The sequence below is a fragment of the Lasioglossum baleicum genome, chromosome 13, assembly GCF_051020765.1.
Source record: "Lasioglossum baleicum chromosome 13, iyLasBale1, whole genome shotgun sequence".
Lineage (NCBI taxonomy): Eukaryota > Metazoa > Arthropoda > Insecta > Hymenoptera > Halictidae > Lasioglossum > Lasioglossum baleicum.
Genome location: NC_134941.1, coordinates 7,015,008 through 7,032,033, shown reverse-complemented (window position 1 = coordinate 7,032,033; position 17,026 = coordinate 7,015,008). Strand labels below are relative to the sequence as shown.

General features: G+C 35.4%; 1 protein-coding gene across 6 annotated transcripts in view; it reads left to right on the top strand.

Moving 5' to 3' along the window:
- Window positions 1-17,026, top strand: part of LOC143215329 (membralin) — a 114,038-nt gene that overhangs the window by 84,270 nt on the left and 12,742 nt on the right. For all 6 annotated transcript variants that reach the window (XM_076437399.1, XM_076437398.1, XM_076437395.1 and 3 more), the window contains exon 11: window positions 12,158-12,257. In XM_076437399.1, coding sequence (XP_076293514.1) covers window positions 12,158-12,257 — 100 coding nt within the window. The remainder of the gene's footprint in view (window positions 1-12,157; window positions 12,258-17,026) is intronic.

The window sequence follows — 17,026 nt, the reverse complement described above, 5'->3', positions numbered from 1 at the left end:
GTCACAGTTTGTTGGGCTGTCTTCGTCATTGTCTGTTCCGGCGGTCAGCTCGATATATTTTCCCAGCACTTCGGGCTCCCCGTGAACAGAACACGTCACCTCCTCGAGGACACCCAGGTCTTCCAGCGACATTTTCAGATATATCCTAGCATCGGCCATATCCGTTCGGTCACGCTGAGTTTCGCTATACGCGATCACATCCTTACAAGTATTCCGAACTCGCACACACACACACACACGTGTACGTACATACACGTATGTACACGCGTGTCTATAAGCATAGGTATAGGCACCGGGCAGGAGTTTCGTTTCATCCTACTTGTTCGGCAGGGTCCTTCGAGTGGTCAGAGTAAAGGACTTCTCCTTTTCTATCAAGTTCCCTCTCTCGCTCCATCCATCTCTCAGGGAGCGAGAGGGGATTGTTTGCACTCTCCACCCTCTCTTCTTCCCCCTCCCCCTCTCTCTTCCTTCTCTCTCCCTGGAGCCACTCTCCTTTCTCTGTTCGTTGGATCCTTAGCTCGATCAGCCCGTCCACGCCCCACGGGATCCCGCCACCCCGTCGACCGAACCTCAGATTGCTTTTATACCGTGGATTGATTGACAATATACTTACGTTAGTCGAGTGGACTGTACAGTTATGGAGACGGCTACATCTCCCCGCTCCTCCCCCTCTTCCTTCCTTCCTTCCTTCCTTCCTTCCTTATCATCATCTTCTTCCACGTCTTCTTCTCCTTCTTCTTTTACTCTTTTCCCTCTGTTGGCCCTTGCCACCGACTAATACGATCCTCTTTCCTGTATCGGGACGTCGCTGCAGGATATTCTTTCCCTTCTACTTCCTCCGCTTTCGCTTTCCCAGCTTCCTTTTTTCAGCTCTCGCTAAATGCACCGTTTTCTGATTATATACCGCGTGTCCTAACAAATATTCTGTGTCCCTAAAGATACGACGGTGCTAGGAGTGCTGAATTGGTTTTTGAAAGCAAGTTCCACAAAAAATTTTAGAGCTCAAGGTCATCTCAAGGTAATGACTGTGGATTTTTGCACTTGCGACAAAAATGTGTGTGAATAATAGAACGTTGAAGATAACAGAAATACATAAAAATATTGTTACATTAGCTTTGATTGACTGGAACTATTAAAAATATTCGTCACAGTAGAGACGTATATAAATATTGTCAGGATGTTTTATATCGTTTGGGTAAGAACGAGGATTTTGTATGTATATAAATATCTATTAGATAGCGAATCCAGTCGATAGGTTCGACCATCATGAATCGTGCCCTCGAAGAAGGTGAATGAAAGACAAAGTACCCCCTGGCGAATCCATTTCGTGTGATCTCGAATACCCAGAGATCCCTATATTGCATCGTAAATCTTTCCAGCTGGGGAACGATGAACTGCAAATTACAAATTTCGTCTTGTACCTTTGACACGATTACATCGCCGTTTAGTCACGGTGCAGGATAACTTCAAGCACAGACTTCAGCTGCGTTCGTTTTTAGACGTTGAGTGGTAGCAGTTTGCATCCCTGCAAATAAATTTTCTGTAAAAATTCTGCAGCGAATGTGCCTTCAAAAGAATACGTAATTTAGTAATAATTCGATAAGATAGAATATAACTAGTATTAATTTATTTCATCAACAATATAATTAATGGAATCAATGGAATTAATTAATTAATAGAGAAGATCAAGTTCATTCGTTACATAGCTAACAGAAGTTAATTATGTAAATATCATAAACCATTATAGTTCATAAAAAGCACGACACATAATTGCAGTAATTGTATACAAAAATTGAAAATCATTTCGTACGAAGAAAATCGATTTTGCAAACGAGTCGTTATCATGTTATGCCAATGCAAATTACATCTCCTTTAATAAACGTTAATGACCGTTTATAAACGCTAACAATCGTGTAACATCATTTCTGTGCAACAATAATTCGACGCAACTCGATACGTTGAAAAATAATAAAATCGATGGCAGAACGGTTATTATCTCATCGCCATAAACGTTCATTCGAACAAACAAATTAATCTGTTACAAATTAATGGATGCAACGGATTTCCTCAAGATCGAAATTTCGTTCGAAATTATTGTAGTTGATATTCGGTTGCGTTACAGGTTACGTGTCATCAAACAGAAGAGTAGTATAATAATTAAAAACAGGGATCGAAAAAGTTATCGTACTTTTTGACAAGTTCTGTTCCACACGTAGGTCTTGAAATTTTGTTTAAAATACCCTTTTGTTGTAAGTTAAAATTCTGGAAAATAGTAGTTTTAATTTGAATAAAAATATAAATTAACGTAGATGTCTGTAGACTTCATTTAGATCTTTATGCAAAATAAAAATTGTTTACGTGAATTGCAAGAAACAGTAATATCGAAGATTCTTCGACTTTTATTGAAGAATTAGAAAATTGCGCTAGTCTAGTTATTAAGCAATTTATAAGCCAATCTAAATAGCTATTTATATTAAGTATAATAAAAGGATGAATGTTCGTCTCAAGAAGGTGGGTTGAAAAATTCGCGAAAGAAATTGATACACGACGTATATTTTAGAAAACATTTATTTCGATCCTTCATTAAATCCAACATTTCGTGAATAGAGCTCGACGAGATATTGCATAGGTTAGACCGGAAGTTCGAAAAATCTTAGAGCCCGAAAGTATCCTTCGCGAATCAAGAAAGAGGGACAGCACTATTCAATGAATTCAGAATGCGTTTGGAGAGTCTCCAGTCCCCTCTTTACCTTTTCCATTCTCGGGAAAGACCTATGAATCGTCGTCGGATGGTTGTGGTTCCCCGAGCGTGGGATACTTTAGAGGCTATGTCTTCAGAATACGTAACTCGGGATTTTGAACGTGCATTCCTTCTCATCCTTCTTTCCTCTGCACTCTATCCCCCTTTAAACCCCCCTTCTCCCGACCATTCGGCGTCTTTATGCTTTTCTACCACTCTTTTTTTCGTCGCTCGCCGTTAAAATCAAGTTTTCTCATTGTCAAACGGTCTATTTCTCTTCGGTTCCCTAATACGGGTTTCAGTGTCCGACCATATCACGACCAATTCTACTGTATCATCTAACATGTGATCCTTCTGACTTGTATAAATTATATACGCTCCGAAAAACAATCAAAAGTGGTAAAAAGTCCGAAAATCTTGAAAAATTGCAATTTTTGCCACTTTTCATCGTTTATAACTAGTAAACCAATTAACCAATTTCAATGAAATTTTCGGAGCGTATATAATTTATAGTTGACCAGACACATCTTTTAAATTTTCGTTATTGGCCCAGCTAAGAAAGTCGTAAAAATCAATTTATACTATTGTTTTTCACAATTTCGACCAAATGCATTTTTTCAACATATTTTTTAGACGTTATTTACTAAACTAATTCGTCAACTTACTGAGAAATTGAAGTCGTTTGGTCCGTTCATAAAAAAGTTATTCTGATTTAAAGTATGTGTGATCAGTTTTGCTCTTGACTGTATGTTCCTGAAAGTTTCAACTCGAAATTGGAAGTATTAACCCTCTCACGACGGGACATTCTTCGAACTGTATAATTGATAATATTTTTATTCACTGCGCTTTATTTATCAACATTTTCAAACATACTTATCGAAGCACTTCTTGTAGACACATTAGTCTTCCCGTTGAGCCTAATTTAGCCGATTCATTTAAGAGGCCCAGGCTCCGCTATCAAAGTGATGGCAGAAATACAATTATTATACAACTATTGTAGTTAAAAATATACTCATGTTTTTTGGAAATTTTGAGTAATGTTTAATTAATTTATATAAGTCAAGTTTCATTATGATTAGTACTAATATTTTTATTCCAAAGTGGAACCCAAAAATTTTTGGGAAATCTCCACTGATGACCAGTGCATTATTTTGTAGTTGTTAACGGGAGTATGGTATCGCGACTATGGCTTTTATTCTACTTCTTCAATATACATAGTTTGCCATTTTCCGTTTTTAATATGCGCGCAAATAATTCCTTCAACGACCTCGTTCACGATTTTTGATCGAATACCGTGTACCAGAGGTGCTATTTGCACGTTTAGACTTTTCCCATAAAATATGAAATATTATATTATACGTGAATATCCCAATGAAACCTTTCAATCAAACGGCATCTGTTGTTTTTGTTTCATACTGGCAGTGGACGGTCAATATTGCATAATAAAAATAGTACGTGACGTCGCCTTCCGGAAATTGCAGTGCAATAATTACAGTTGGATCGAAATCGAAGATCTATTTTCTGTACATTCTGTTCTTATCGAGTATTAGAAAATTTAATGAATCATTTTCTTCTGTACTACACATCTCATAGTATCCTGATGCCTGAACTTGATTAAAAATTAATGTTTTTATAAATGATAAAATATAAATTTAATAATATAAATTTTAATATTAAATATATCTCTAGTATAAATTTAATAAAAATTGTGTTTTATAATTGTTTGAAGATTTTTAGACAGTATTTATTTCACTTGTTTTTATTATTATCATGCTATCGCCTAGCATAATCCTAGTGATTCATAGTGTCAAATATACGTTAATGTTACTAGACGCATAAAAAAATGCTATTGTGAGGAGAGTATTTTTCCTGGAAGTTCAGATGTAAGTACATATGAACTTTTTCCATTCGAGTTGGGTTTTCGAGAAAACGGAAGTTGAATAGTCGATGAATGCTGTTGAATTGAACTCGTTTAATTTGTCTATTCATTGCTAATTGTCTGTGCTTTCTGTTCACGACTGTAGACGTATGAGATTCATTTCCAAGTTTGATTATCTCGAACGTGAAGTCTGACAAGAGAAACATTGTATTATTTGCATTTGTTATTCATAACTTTCTATATAATTATCATAAGTGCATCAAATCCACGATATAAATGTAATATTAATAATCATCTGTAATCTGACAAAATAAATAATAATAACTTGTCTGTATTGTACATACGATCGCCAAAATTAAAAACAAAAATTACTAATATGTTAAATAATATATATTATACTAATGTGTACAATAATGAGGTTAATGATGCGGATGAGCGAGATTTAACACGGGTTGGTAGCGTCGTTATTAAATCCAATCGTAATTAGTACCACACACTAGAAATATTAATATTGCTATCAAACCGGAGATTTTTTCGTTTAAATAAACTTCACATAAATGTCATAATCTCAATTATCGTAATTTAGAAAAATAATTAAAAGAATATAGCACAGTAAAAATCTCTGAAAATCTGAACACCTGGTTTACGGAGCTCTATATAGGAATAACTATAATATATTTCACATTATTTTATAAACATAGCAAGAATTTGTCTGTCCACATTTTTGGCCATTTCTCCAGTAACACTTTTCACAATTTTTCAAGTACTTGCGATAATCCGACAAAAAAATATTTTCAACAAAAGTTGATCAGTTTTCGATTGGCTATACATTGCAATAAAAAAAGTCGATTTTTTCTTTTTTAGTATTGTCAAGGCCACCTACATTTTTTAAATGGCACTTGATATTTTTGACTTAACAGTAGTATAGCTCGTATCAAGACGAATTCAACGACCTAGTCCATACCATGACCTACGGATGACCTTGAAGTACCATTTAAAAAAATGAAGGTGCCTTGGCGATAATTAAAAAGAAAATTTTTTTATTGCAATGTATAGGCAATCGAAAACTGATCGACTTTCGTTTAAAATAATGTTTGTGAGATTATCGCAAGCACTTGATTGAAAAATCGTGAAAATTGTTACGTGGGACACCCTGTATACCCAATGAAATAAATTTGGTAAAAAATTCCTTAGGGAAGCATCTTTGCAATCATAATAATCACAAATTAAGAATATTAGAATCCGTCATTTTGACGGATCCCGTAAACCTAGTGTTATTAAATCGAGATAAAATGAATATTATTTAATACAGAAGTGTTCGTAATAATTTAATCATTCTATGTACTCTGTTTTAGTGCTACGTAGATGTAGTGCTAAATAGTTTTATTTTACGTCGGTAAGGAGTCGTAGAGGATGGATTTATTACAGGGAGAGTTTCCTAAACCTAAACTATCTTCGGTCTGATCAAAGCTCGTCCCGATCTACTGGATGTTGGCGTAACACATACACCTCGCCGAAAACGGAATATAGACCGGACGCCTAAACTACATTTTACGACTGACAGCATCGTAAAACGTAATGCAGAAACGCTTTCGAACTGTTCCTCGGCAGACGTAAATTCGCACTGTGCAAGATTTCGGGTGTATTATACGCTCGAGACTGAATCGTTCGCCAAGAAGCGACCTCGTTGCACTTTGCACGACGATTGTGATCCTGTTCCCACAATCTACTGCATATTCTTCATTGTCTATCGACGCAGTCACATTCGATTATCAGAATTCGTCTGAAATTGAAAATTAATTTTTCAACTGATAAATTTAAATATCACGTTGTCCCAGAAGCAGGGATCGGATATAAAACTGGCATCTCTAAAACTTTTACGAGCAACATGCATTTTCTTCAGATTTCTGGAGATTTAAAATTTGTTCAAACATTTTTGCCCTATCCTGAAAATCCGAAAGGAATATAAACATAAACGTGATCATCTGATAACTAGACTGCGGATCTTTATGCGTTTATGAAAAAATTGATTGTGCGAAATATGAAACAGTAAACGATGTTTTAAATTCAAGAATGTTGTAGTTGCTTTTCATGTAACAAAGCCGTTAAGGGATGAAATCAATTTTTATGATATTCCTACTTCCCACAATCAATGCAAAACATGTTTATTTCGCATAAAGATCCGCAGTCTACTGATAACTCAGTTATAAAATCAGCAATTTTTGAAAAATCGATTTTGCAGTCTATTATTGCAAAAAAAAGAAATAATAATAGTAATTATTTATTTATTGATGCCGTAAACCTAGTTTCGTTTATATAGCATACATTAGTATAACACTTTACAAAAAAATAGTGAAGTATATTACGCAGAAAGTATATTGCAGAAAAATTTCAAAATTTGCCACTATAATAAGTGATGCTAGAACTTGTACGTTTATGGAAATGAATGTCTTTGGTAATATAATGCAGCCATAGTATGTGTTAACAACTAAGAATACGTTTGCGAGAATGTCGTTGGCAAATTCACCTAAATGATTATGTAAGTAAAGTTTCAAAAGTGTTCCCTGTCGCGTGTCTTTCTGGTGTCCAGCTCTGGCCAGGATTAATAACATCTGCGTAAAATTGAATGCGTTTAATATTCATACGAAACGTCAAATATAATTATGCAACAGTTGCGCTGTAACTCGCTTATGTTTAATATATAAAATTAGTTGCTGCAGAATGAAATTCATCGTAAAGTTTTCATTACGCCGCGCCGAAGGCATAGCGATAGTCGGTCGAATGTAATAAACATGCTCGTCCAAATATTCCTCCGTACTATTTGCTAAGAATAAATTATGTTGATAATTAACTGACGGGTTAATGAAGAATACGCGACAAAAAACGACGAGTATATTTAGAGTTTGTGAGTTTAGTATATTTTATTTTGATCACATCACCATAATGAAGTATACCATATAATATTTTACCTTGGTATAATAAAATAATATTCATAAAGAGACGTGCTTCTTTAAAGACAGTTGTTTTTATTTAATTTTACCACGTTTTTATTAACTCGTTTTCTTGTCTGTCGGTTTGTCTGTTCGGTACTTTTGCAATTGCTTTTAAACTAACTTCCCGGTGAGCTAGACACTTGAAACTTTAAACGTAGCTCAGAACTGGATAACAATGCAATATTAATTCGCTTTAGTTATAATTTCTATTATATTTCAGATATGATCAGGTGAAGAGAAAGTGAAATTAACCTGAAATTTACCATATGTCTCTGTTATAATCTCATCAAAATGTTTAAAACCGATTGAAAAATTTCGCACACACGACTAAAAAGTAGAAAATAATTGTTTAAATAAAAAAATTTGGATATACCACGTTTTTAAGACAGACTAAAAAGTATAAAATAATTTTTCCTAGCCCCATGTAGATTCCAACCCCATACAGATAGTTCTGAAAATTTGTGATTGTGAATTTTTAATAGCTACGAAAATACTTGTAAGATTTAAAACGAGCAATAATTATAATAGTTCACCTAAGTCACTAACAATTTTATTGCACTGCAAATGATATGTGAACTGTTGTGTGAGTTTTCTCAACGGCAGCTACTCTCTACACTCCTTACCATTATCTTGCGCCCCACGTTTTTCGTTTGAAATCTTACAAGTATTTTCATAGCTATTAAAAATTCACAATCACAAATTTTCAGGACTATCTGTATGGGGTTAGGAATCGGTATGGTGCTAGGAGAAATTATTTTATACTTGTCAGTCCGTCTTAAAAACGTGGTATATTAAAAACCTTTTATTATTTTAATAATTTTTCCATTTATAATAATCTGATCACCCAGTCTAACACGTTAAAACTTCGTCGATTTCTGTGAATCAACCTTGATGTGAACGCTGAAGAACGTATTCAAATTTATATTAAAATAGCAATTTAAACTTATAACGGGTCTTGCGGGCGTCTCATTTGTTCCAATTTGTTAGAACGTTTGCAAGTCGTTAAAGATGGCCGGTTGTCCGGCGCATTTACGGTGTAATGAAACATTCTCCATTTTTTTTTTAACCGACGAAACTTTCCGATTCCGAGCCTCGAAAAAATCGTGAAACTTCCTCTCATCGCGGTAGGAATTAATCCACCTCCGCTTTATGGTAAATAAAACGCGGAAACAGTTTATCTCTTAATCTCCTTCTAACTTAATTACTTGTTACGGTATTTCGTGCCGCCCCGTTTGATGAACAAAGTCGCAAAGATTTCCCTCCGTAACCGTTCCACCGAACTGTTAAAAGCAACACCCCCGACCCCATTTCTTGTCCTCCGGGTTTTCAAAGGAGACAGACATTTTCCTTAAACTCTCCTGCCCGATGAAGAATATTTTCAGATTGTCTGTTAAATCCATGAATAACACTATTCAATGATAAAATCGCACGAAAATGTCTAATTTTCCAACCCTTATTGCCCTCGACTATCCCTTCGGAGACATCGTTAAAAATGGCTACACTATAATTTGGTCGACTATTTGTTATTTACGATTCAGGAGCACCCATTGCATTCGTACTAGAAACGCATCTATGACAAAAGTGAATACAGAAAATGTAATATTTAATAAATAAGAGGAATTTAAGATTAGTGTTACACTTTTACCATTATCGCCAGGATTTTGAAACATCGACGAAAGCTGAAGCATTAGTCGGCGGTCCACGCATTAAGGGTGTAGACTCCTTTTTCCAGGATTGAAAGAGTGCGGGATTCGCGTTCTCATTTCTCGATAATACAAAAGTGGGGGTTTTCAGTAGTCAAAAACGCGGGTGGTTCGAAACCCACCGTAATAAACAGTAGGACCCGCTGAAATTAGGCGTTAGTGAGAGTGAAAGAGGGGGAGAGTGGTAAATGGATTTGTGAAACTCTGAGGGGACCAAATATCATTACCTCAGTAGTCAAAAACGCTAGATAAAAGATCGATCTAGGCGCTATCGCCTATTTTTTCGTTTACGAGACGTGATTTGCATTATTCAGAAGCATACAACTGCGTATGTACAGTTACTCGAATTAATATTCGGACGCTCTGAAAAAGACGATAACTTTTTTAATATTGTACTATACGGATTGAAGTTTTTTGGGAAGCTAGAGCAATTAGTTTACTACAGGATGTGAAAAACATTTTAAAAAATTGCAATTCATCGGAATTATAGAAAAAATACTACAAGTTGCATTTTACAACTTTTTTATGTGGGCCTATATTGAAAATTTAAAAAATACGTTTTGTAGATCTGTGTGGATTAAACATATTCTGAAAATTTCGTCAAAATCGGTCGACGTTGTAACGAGCCACAAATGTTTAAAGATGTTAAAAATTGCAGATTTTCACGATTTTCGGCCTCCAACTGCAGTAATTCTAAGGATTTTTACATCTCTCAATGGCTTTCGTCTTTTTCCCGCATCAACCGATTTCTATGAAACTTTCACAGTGCATGTAATTGACACAGATCGACAAAACGTATTTTTTTTTAAAATTTCAATACAGGCGCGCATAAAAAAGTTGTAAAATGCAACTTTTAGTATTTTCTCTACAATTTCGACCAAATGCAATTTTTGAAAAAATTTCTTTTCACATCCTGTAGTGAACTAATTGCTCTGGCTTCCCAAAAAAAGATCAAATTGCACAGTCCAATATTAACAAAGTTATCGTTTTTTTGAGAGCGTCCGAGTATTAATGGGAGTACATGAGAGTACATGCTGGCGAATAATGCAAATTACGCCTCGTAAACGAGAAAATAGGACTTTTGAGTGTGATAGCGCTCTAGATCGATCTTTTATCTAGTGTTTTTGACTACCGAAGAACCCCATTTTTGTATTATTTAAAAATGAGAACGCGAATCCGGCACCCTTGTAATCCTGGAAACGAGTATACCGCCTTAACTATTAACGAAAGTCGGCGAGATTATACCGTAGGAAAAGTATGGAACGACGTTGTACAGTGTTAAAGTTGAAAAAAAATCGGGGGTAAAAAGGGAACAATAGCCTGTGCAAACTTCGGGCCGGGCCGAATTCCGCGTTTTACTCAATGAACATAAAAAAGCCGTAAGATGACTTTTTTTTTACTTTCAGCCTCATCTTATGGGAACCCTTAAGGTGATAAGGGAGGGGTTGTAATCAAGTGATTTTTACGAGTAGCTGTTACGGGGTTGCCAATATTTGCGGATCAGGGTGGAGTTCAGACTGCAACACCCATCTCGTAAGAGTGAAAAGGGTGGACGGAGGGTGTCCGAGGGGGGAAAAATGGGTATTGTGTATCCCCTCGATAAGCAAGGTGACTAATTTCCTAAAGTATACGGCGCAACTTTCTTTCATTTAACTTTTCGAGCACAGAAGAACAAGCTACAAATTCTCTATTAAATACAAGATAGGAGGGCATTTAGTAGAACAAATTTTCCTGCTTAGCGAACAACGACAATGCGTGTCTTTGGCGAATAAACAAGATTTTAAGAACTAGTAGATTTTGTTCAATCCTTCTGGGATAATCTAATGATGGAAAATTATTCTATTTGAACAGAGTACATCATAGCAATCATGATTACTGGGTAAAACATTATTTTAAATTGCAGAAGCAAAGAGTCTAATTTGATTGGATAATTTTAGTAGGTATAATAAACTTGTATCGATAAAATTTTCTATAGAAAGTAAAATCTTCATTGTATTTAGTTATAATGGTAAATAGACTGCAGTTTTGTGCATTTATGGCAGAAATTAGTTGGCAAAATTCCGTAGTAATGACATTAAAATAATTTAAGATTATTCAGAGTTAAATATAATAACTGATGGGGCTATCGTTCCCAAGATCTCCGAATACAATTTCATTGTTCATAAACGAACAACAACTGAAGACAAAACCACGAATTCATTTGTGCAACTAATATTCCCAGCTTATTAGAGCTATTAAAGAAGGAAGGGAAATGTTTATTTAGTCCTTGGTCGTCGCAAATGATGCAAACATTTTTAATTTTGCATAGAGATCCGCGGTTTAGTCGCGATAATTAAAAACGTCGGGATTAAAAGAGCATCACCAAGGATTTTCGAGATGATCCAAGTCCAGTGAAATATTTACGGTGCTAATGACTATTCTGTCGTGCTAATGACTGGACGGTGGATTCTATGCATTTATGTTGGAAATGTGTGGATCGAGTTTGAAACAGTGAAAGCATTTTAACAATTGAAAAATATTGATCTGTTTATTTCAACTGATTCAAACGATTATAAGAATAGAAATAAATGTGTTTCTGGCTCCAGAGAATTTTCAATTTGCATAAAAATGCGCGGTCTACTAATGGCAATCCGTGTGACGCGGTAGACGCAGTATTTCAACAGCCAGGAACCTGATACGATCTGATCGATAGAGAGTCCATGTTGTTGCATGACCACCAATATACCACGAAAAACGTGGTGGGAGGGTTATGTAGTCGGTTAAGTAACTTTATTGGCACTGCCAGCCGAAAAAAACAATTACCGTTCTGTTATACGAGGAACCTATCCTTTTTCTGTTGCAGGTTCTTCTTTCTTTATCACTTCTCTTATTACGCTTATCATTATCGGTTCAACGGACAGTACAGCAGTTTGGCGCTGATCACATCCTGGCTGTTCATACAGGTAAATTTATTAATATAATTATTATTATTTATTATATCACCTTGCCTCCTGGGCGAAGACTCCCTTCGGTCTTATACAATTTTATATACAGTAAGAAGCATAACTGATTCCACACACTTTAAATCAGAATAACTTTTATATGAATGGACCAAACGACTTCAATTTTTCTCTGTAAGGCTAGAAGAATTAGTTTAGTAAATAACGTCTAATAAATAAGTTGAAAAAATGCATTTAGTCGGAATTGTGAAAAACAATACTAAAAATTGATTTTTACAACATTTTTTAGCTGGCTGAATAACGAAAATTTAAAAAATGTGTTTTGTCAACTGGTATAAATTATATACGCTCTGAAAATTTCATTGAAATTGGTTAATTGGTTTACGAATTATGAACGATCAAAAGTGGTAAAATTCAGAAAATCTTGAAAAATTGCAATTTTTACCACTTTTGATCGTTAATAATTCGCAAACTAATTAACTAATTTCAATGAAATTTTCAGAGCGTATATAATTTATACCAGTTGACCAGACACGTCTTTTGAATTTTCGTTATCGGCCCAGCTAAAATAGTTGTAAAAATCAATTTTTACTATTGTTTTTCACAATTCCGTCCAAATGCATTTTCTCAACATATTTTTACACATTATTTACTAAACTAATTCTTCTAGCCTTACAGAGAAATTGAAGTCGTTTGGTCCATTCATAAGAAAGTTGTTCTGATTTAAAGTGAGTGGAATTAGTTATGCTCCTCACTGTAATATAACATAATATAATATGTAATTTCATATAATTTTGTGCGTTCTAAATAAGCTATACAAACTATAAATTGTTCACTAAATTTAAACAAAATTTAATTCGAAGAGATCTTTGGTTGTTCATGTATTCATACGTTATTTCCCAGTTAGGTAAAAAATAAAATTAGTTTCACATTAATTACATGGCATTGTTTGTGTTACTAACGATAATGTTAGAAAATATACAAAATATACAATATGCCATCTGTGAAAGTGACGTTCGTACAAATGTTTCCGTATATTTGCTGACAATTTTGCAGTTAGTTATCCTCTATTTATACGATTTACTTTCGCGCAAAAGTCTACACTCCACACATTGGCGGTTTATATTTTATTAAAAACTTTTAACTAGTATCGAGAGCACACTCGACAACACCGGATTGGTTGTCAAAAGATAAATCAGTTTTATCCAGTGTTCGTGTGACTGTTGATTGTACAGTGCTGAACCTTTAAAAACAATTTTATTTTCAATAAAATACTAAAAACCCCTACTACAGTAGACTATATTTTAAAAATTGTCAATAAATACAAACCGAATTGAATGTTATTTCTTCCCTTAATGATTTTAATAATGAAGAAATCGTATCTCGACATCTTCAATTTTTTAAATTTTCAACCTTTTTGAATTTCATCTACTTAATTTTGCTATAAACGCATAAAGATCCGCAGTCTAGTGATTATTGCTTGACTGGTCGCAAGGAGATCCCCCCAGTGGTGGGGATAAAATTTTCACAGTTACGGTAGAGACCTTCGCGACGGAGATAATACTGTACTATATGAATGTAATGAGTGGACTACTGATTTTATTCCTTTTTAAACAAAAGTGGGTGGGTGTAATTTGAAACAGTACGGATACGATTTTCACAGTTACGGAGTTACGTGTGCAATATCTCGATTTTTCCAAAGTCCTAGACCAGAATACCAGCGAGAAATAGCTTGCCGCGCCGTTTCACAAATCTTCTTTCCCAGTGAACTCGCGATAATTTTTTAATAATGAACAGTCGTGTATGGTCTTGTTCCCGTTCGACGAATAAATGGCACTGTATAAAACCAGTCGGGAATAATGCGCGGGATATTTCGTTCGTGGGAAACGAGGGAGGGGACACTGGTCTCTGGTAAATGTGTACTTGGATAAAATGTTTCGGGATTAAGACGCGGCCGGCTGTTTGTGGATGGCGAAATAATTGTCCGCCGCGTAAGCACTCCGATGGGAATACAAAAGTTTCCGCGAGAAGCGTTTGCTCGTTCGCGCTGAAAATGGGCATTAATCAGAAATACTTTGCGACCTACTTGGAAAATACTCGAGAGTCGGGAATAAATATGTTCCCGGGGCGGAAGTTAGGAGCGGCGGCGTGGCGTGCCGTCCGACACTTATCAAAAGGAACTCTTCAAACAATGGGCACGCGTTTGGAAATTATGTCACAGAGCAGTTTTCCCTTCGGTTCCTTCATCTTTCGCTCTCTCTTTCCCTCCTTTTTTTTCTTTCTTTCGTTCGCGGTCGACCGATCGGTCATTTCTGACATCGATCGCCAGGAATTTCTCAAGGGGGCCGCAAATGTGTTTGTCTTTCAAATTGCTTGGATCCGGATGTTCGGGCTCTCTGTGTGAAAATATGTTTACCCGCCCAGTGAACTCGTTCGATTGAACGTTCCCAGAAAGTCGAATCGAATCGATAGGTTGTGAACATTGTGACTTACTTCCCCCTCCCTTTCCTCCGTCAGATTTCTGTAGAACGATGTGTAGAATACAGAGATCGATACACGCAGTGCCGTCTATCTTTTAATATGTGAAAGCATATAGAAAAACTTAAGGATTTTCGTAATTTCGAGTGTCGAAAATTTTCAATTTTGCGCCGCCTCCGAAAAGATTGCATTGTATTTAAGGATGTTCTGGACGTACAATGCGAGACAAAAGTACAAGAAATTCGAAATCCATCAATACATGGCAATGAAAGCCCCATTCATGAGTATATTTTGCATTAAACTTTTGCGAATACTGTACCCTCTGTAGCTATATTCAGTGGCCTACACTTGTCGCGTTTCCATGCTAGTGAGAGACAACACGATAAATTTGACGTTTTGTGACAGTTTATAATTCTTTTGCTCTGTAACTGTTTAGTGAATCCTAATAAATTTTGAACATGATTAATTACATAATTTTTACTACATATAAAAAAAAAACTGGAGTTTCTAGTTGCGTTTCTTCAAGGTTTAAATAGGGTTTGAAGTGGAATTTTATGAATTCTCCATAAGAAGACGTGTTAAAATCTGCAAACTTTAAGTTACTATAATTCTTAAACGGTGCAGTGAATCGAACCCAAACTTTGGTAATTGCATTAATTTAGTACGGATTATATCTTGTCAAATTTTCAAAAATTTTGTTGCGTTTTTATATACCTCCAGAACATCCTTAAGTCCGTGTGTATATTCACATAAATTAAATGGAAATTATTTCAAAGTTTTTAGTGTATTTTTTTAGTGCATTTTTTCGAAGTAGGTTTAATTTTTTTTTATAACATTTTTACGTACGTACAATGTAATCAAATCTTGAATTCTCGGGAAAAAAGGGGAAAGAACTTATTTGCACACCTAATAGCAATATGTTCACTTCGATTGGAGCCCGCTTCATCTTCGCAGAGGAGAAATTTTTCAATTCAGCAGGCTGGAACGAACGGGGAGTATAACGAAGGGATTCTGTTGGTTATCAGCGTAGGTCCTGTTATTGATAGTAACAGTAGCGAATGAAGAGCAGTCGGGTTAGCAGTTGCTTTTACCGTCGTGGACCTGGCATCGCTTAAACTTAAGTTACGTAAACGCAGCCGGGACAATGCACATGACAGGTGAATCGATGAGAATAATGCCGACTAAGGATTTCAATGAGCATAAATACCATTCAATTGTAATTCCATTGTATCAGATCCGTTTCTCGATGTCTTTTAATTATATCATATTGTCTCAGCGAATCCTTCTGGCAGCAAGTTGATTTCGATGTCCCTTTCATATTATGCGAAATGCTCGTGCCTCGTCACCGATAATGTCTCGCTCAGGCCAGTCTTTATCGCATTCCGTTCGAATTAGGTGGAACAAGGAAATCACACGTTACGCAATGTTATCACGTTGTCCATTAATCTAGCACCTATCGAATTTCTACAGAGTTAATTGGCCTGTCCTATATTTAACGCTTTAAGCGACCAACGAAGTTGCAAAAGCGTCGAAAAATTACAGCTAACCCTTCACCTACTAAGGAAACAATAATAAAATTTCTAATAATCTTAGTAATAAGTTTAATATTTAACCTACCGAGACTATCAAAAGTGACTGATGCGTATTGTATCACAAAAATAACAACATTAAATTTATTTATATTTTGTGCGCGATTTTTATTATAATATATACTCGAATAAAAAAATGTATTCAATCAATTCCGAAAACAGCTTTATAATTTCAATAATTGTACAATAAAAAATATCTAAAGCCGGTTATTTGACCGACGTGGTAGGTTTAGTGTTGAAGTAATTTTTAATAATACAATTTTCGATTTTATTTACCTGATTTGTTCAGTGGCTCTTCAGAAACTCTTCACTAACAACATTTGATACATTCTGAAAATCTGGAGTGCGGAAATGTTTATGTGAAAAATTGTATGTCGTTGATGTAATTCTGCCATTTTTCCTAAAAATCGTTCTCCTGTAGAATCGCATTTTTCACCACCGGAATTTGTCGGTAAAAGTATTGAGCCGAAAAAATGTTGTCTCGTAAAATATTCGCGAAGAAAAACTAAACTTTTCACCGCGTCAATTATACGCCGGATAATCTGATTCGATAGCGTACCTTGATAATCCAATGAATCGTAATTAGATCATCGCGACGAGCGTATTAACAGTTATTATTATAATGGCGTTACAATAGGCAGCCGTTGCGTTAATTGCGTTCGATACGTACCGTACATATTTTGCGTGGAAGAATTGAATACCATT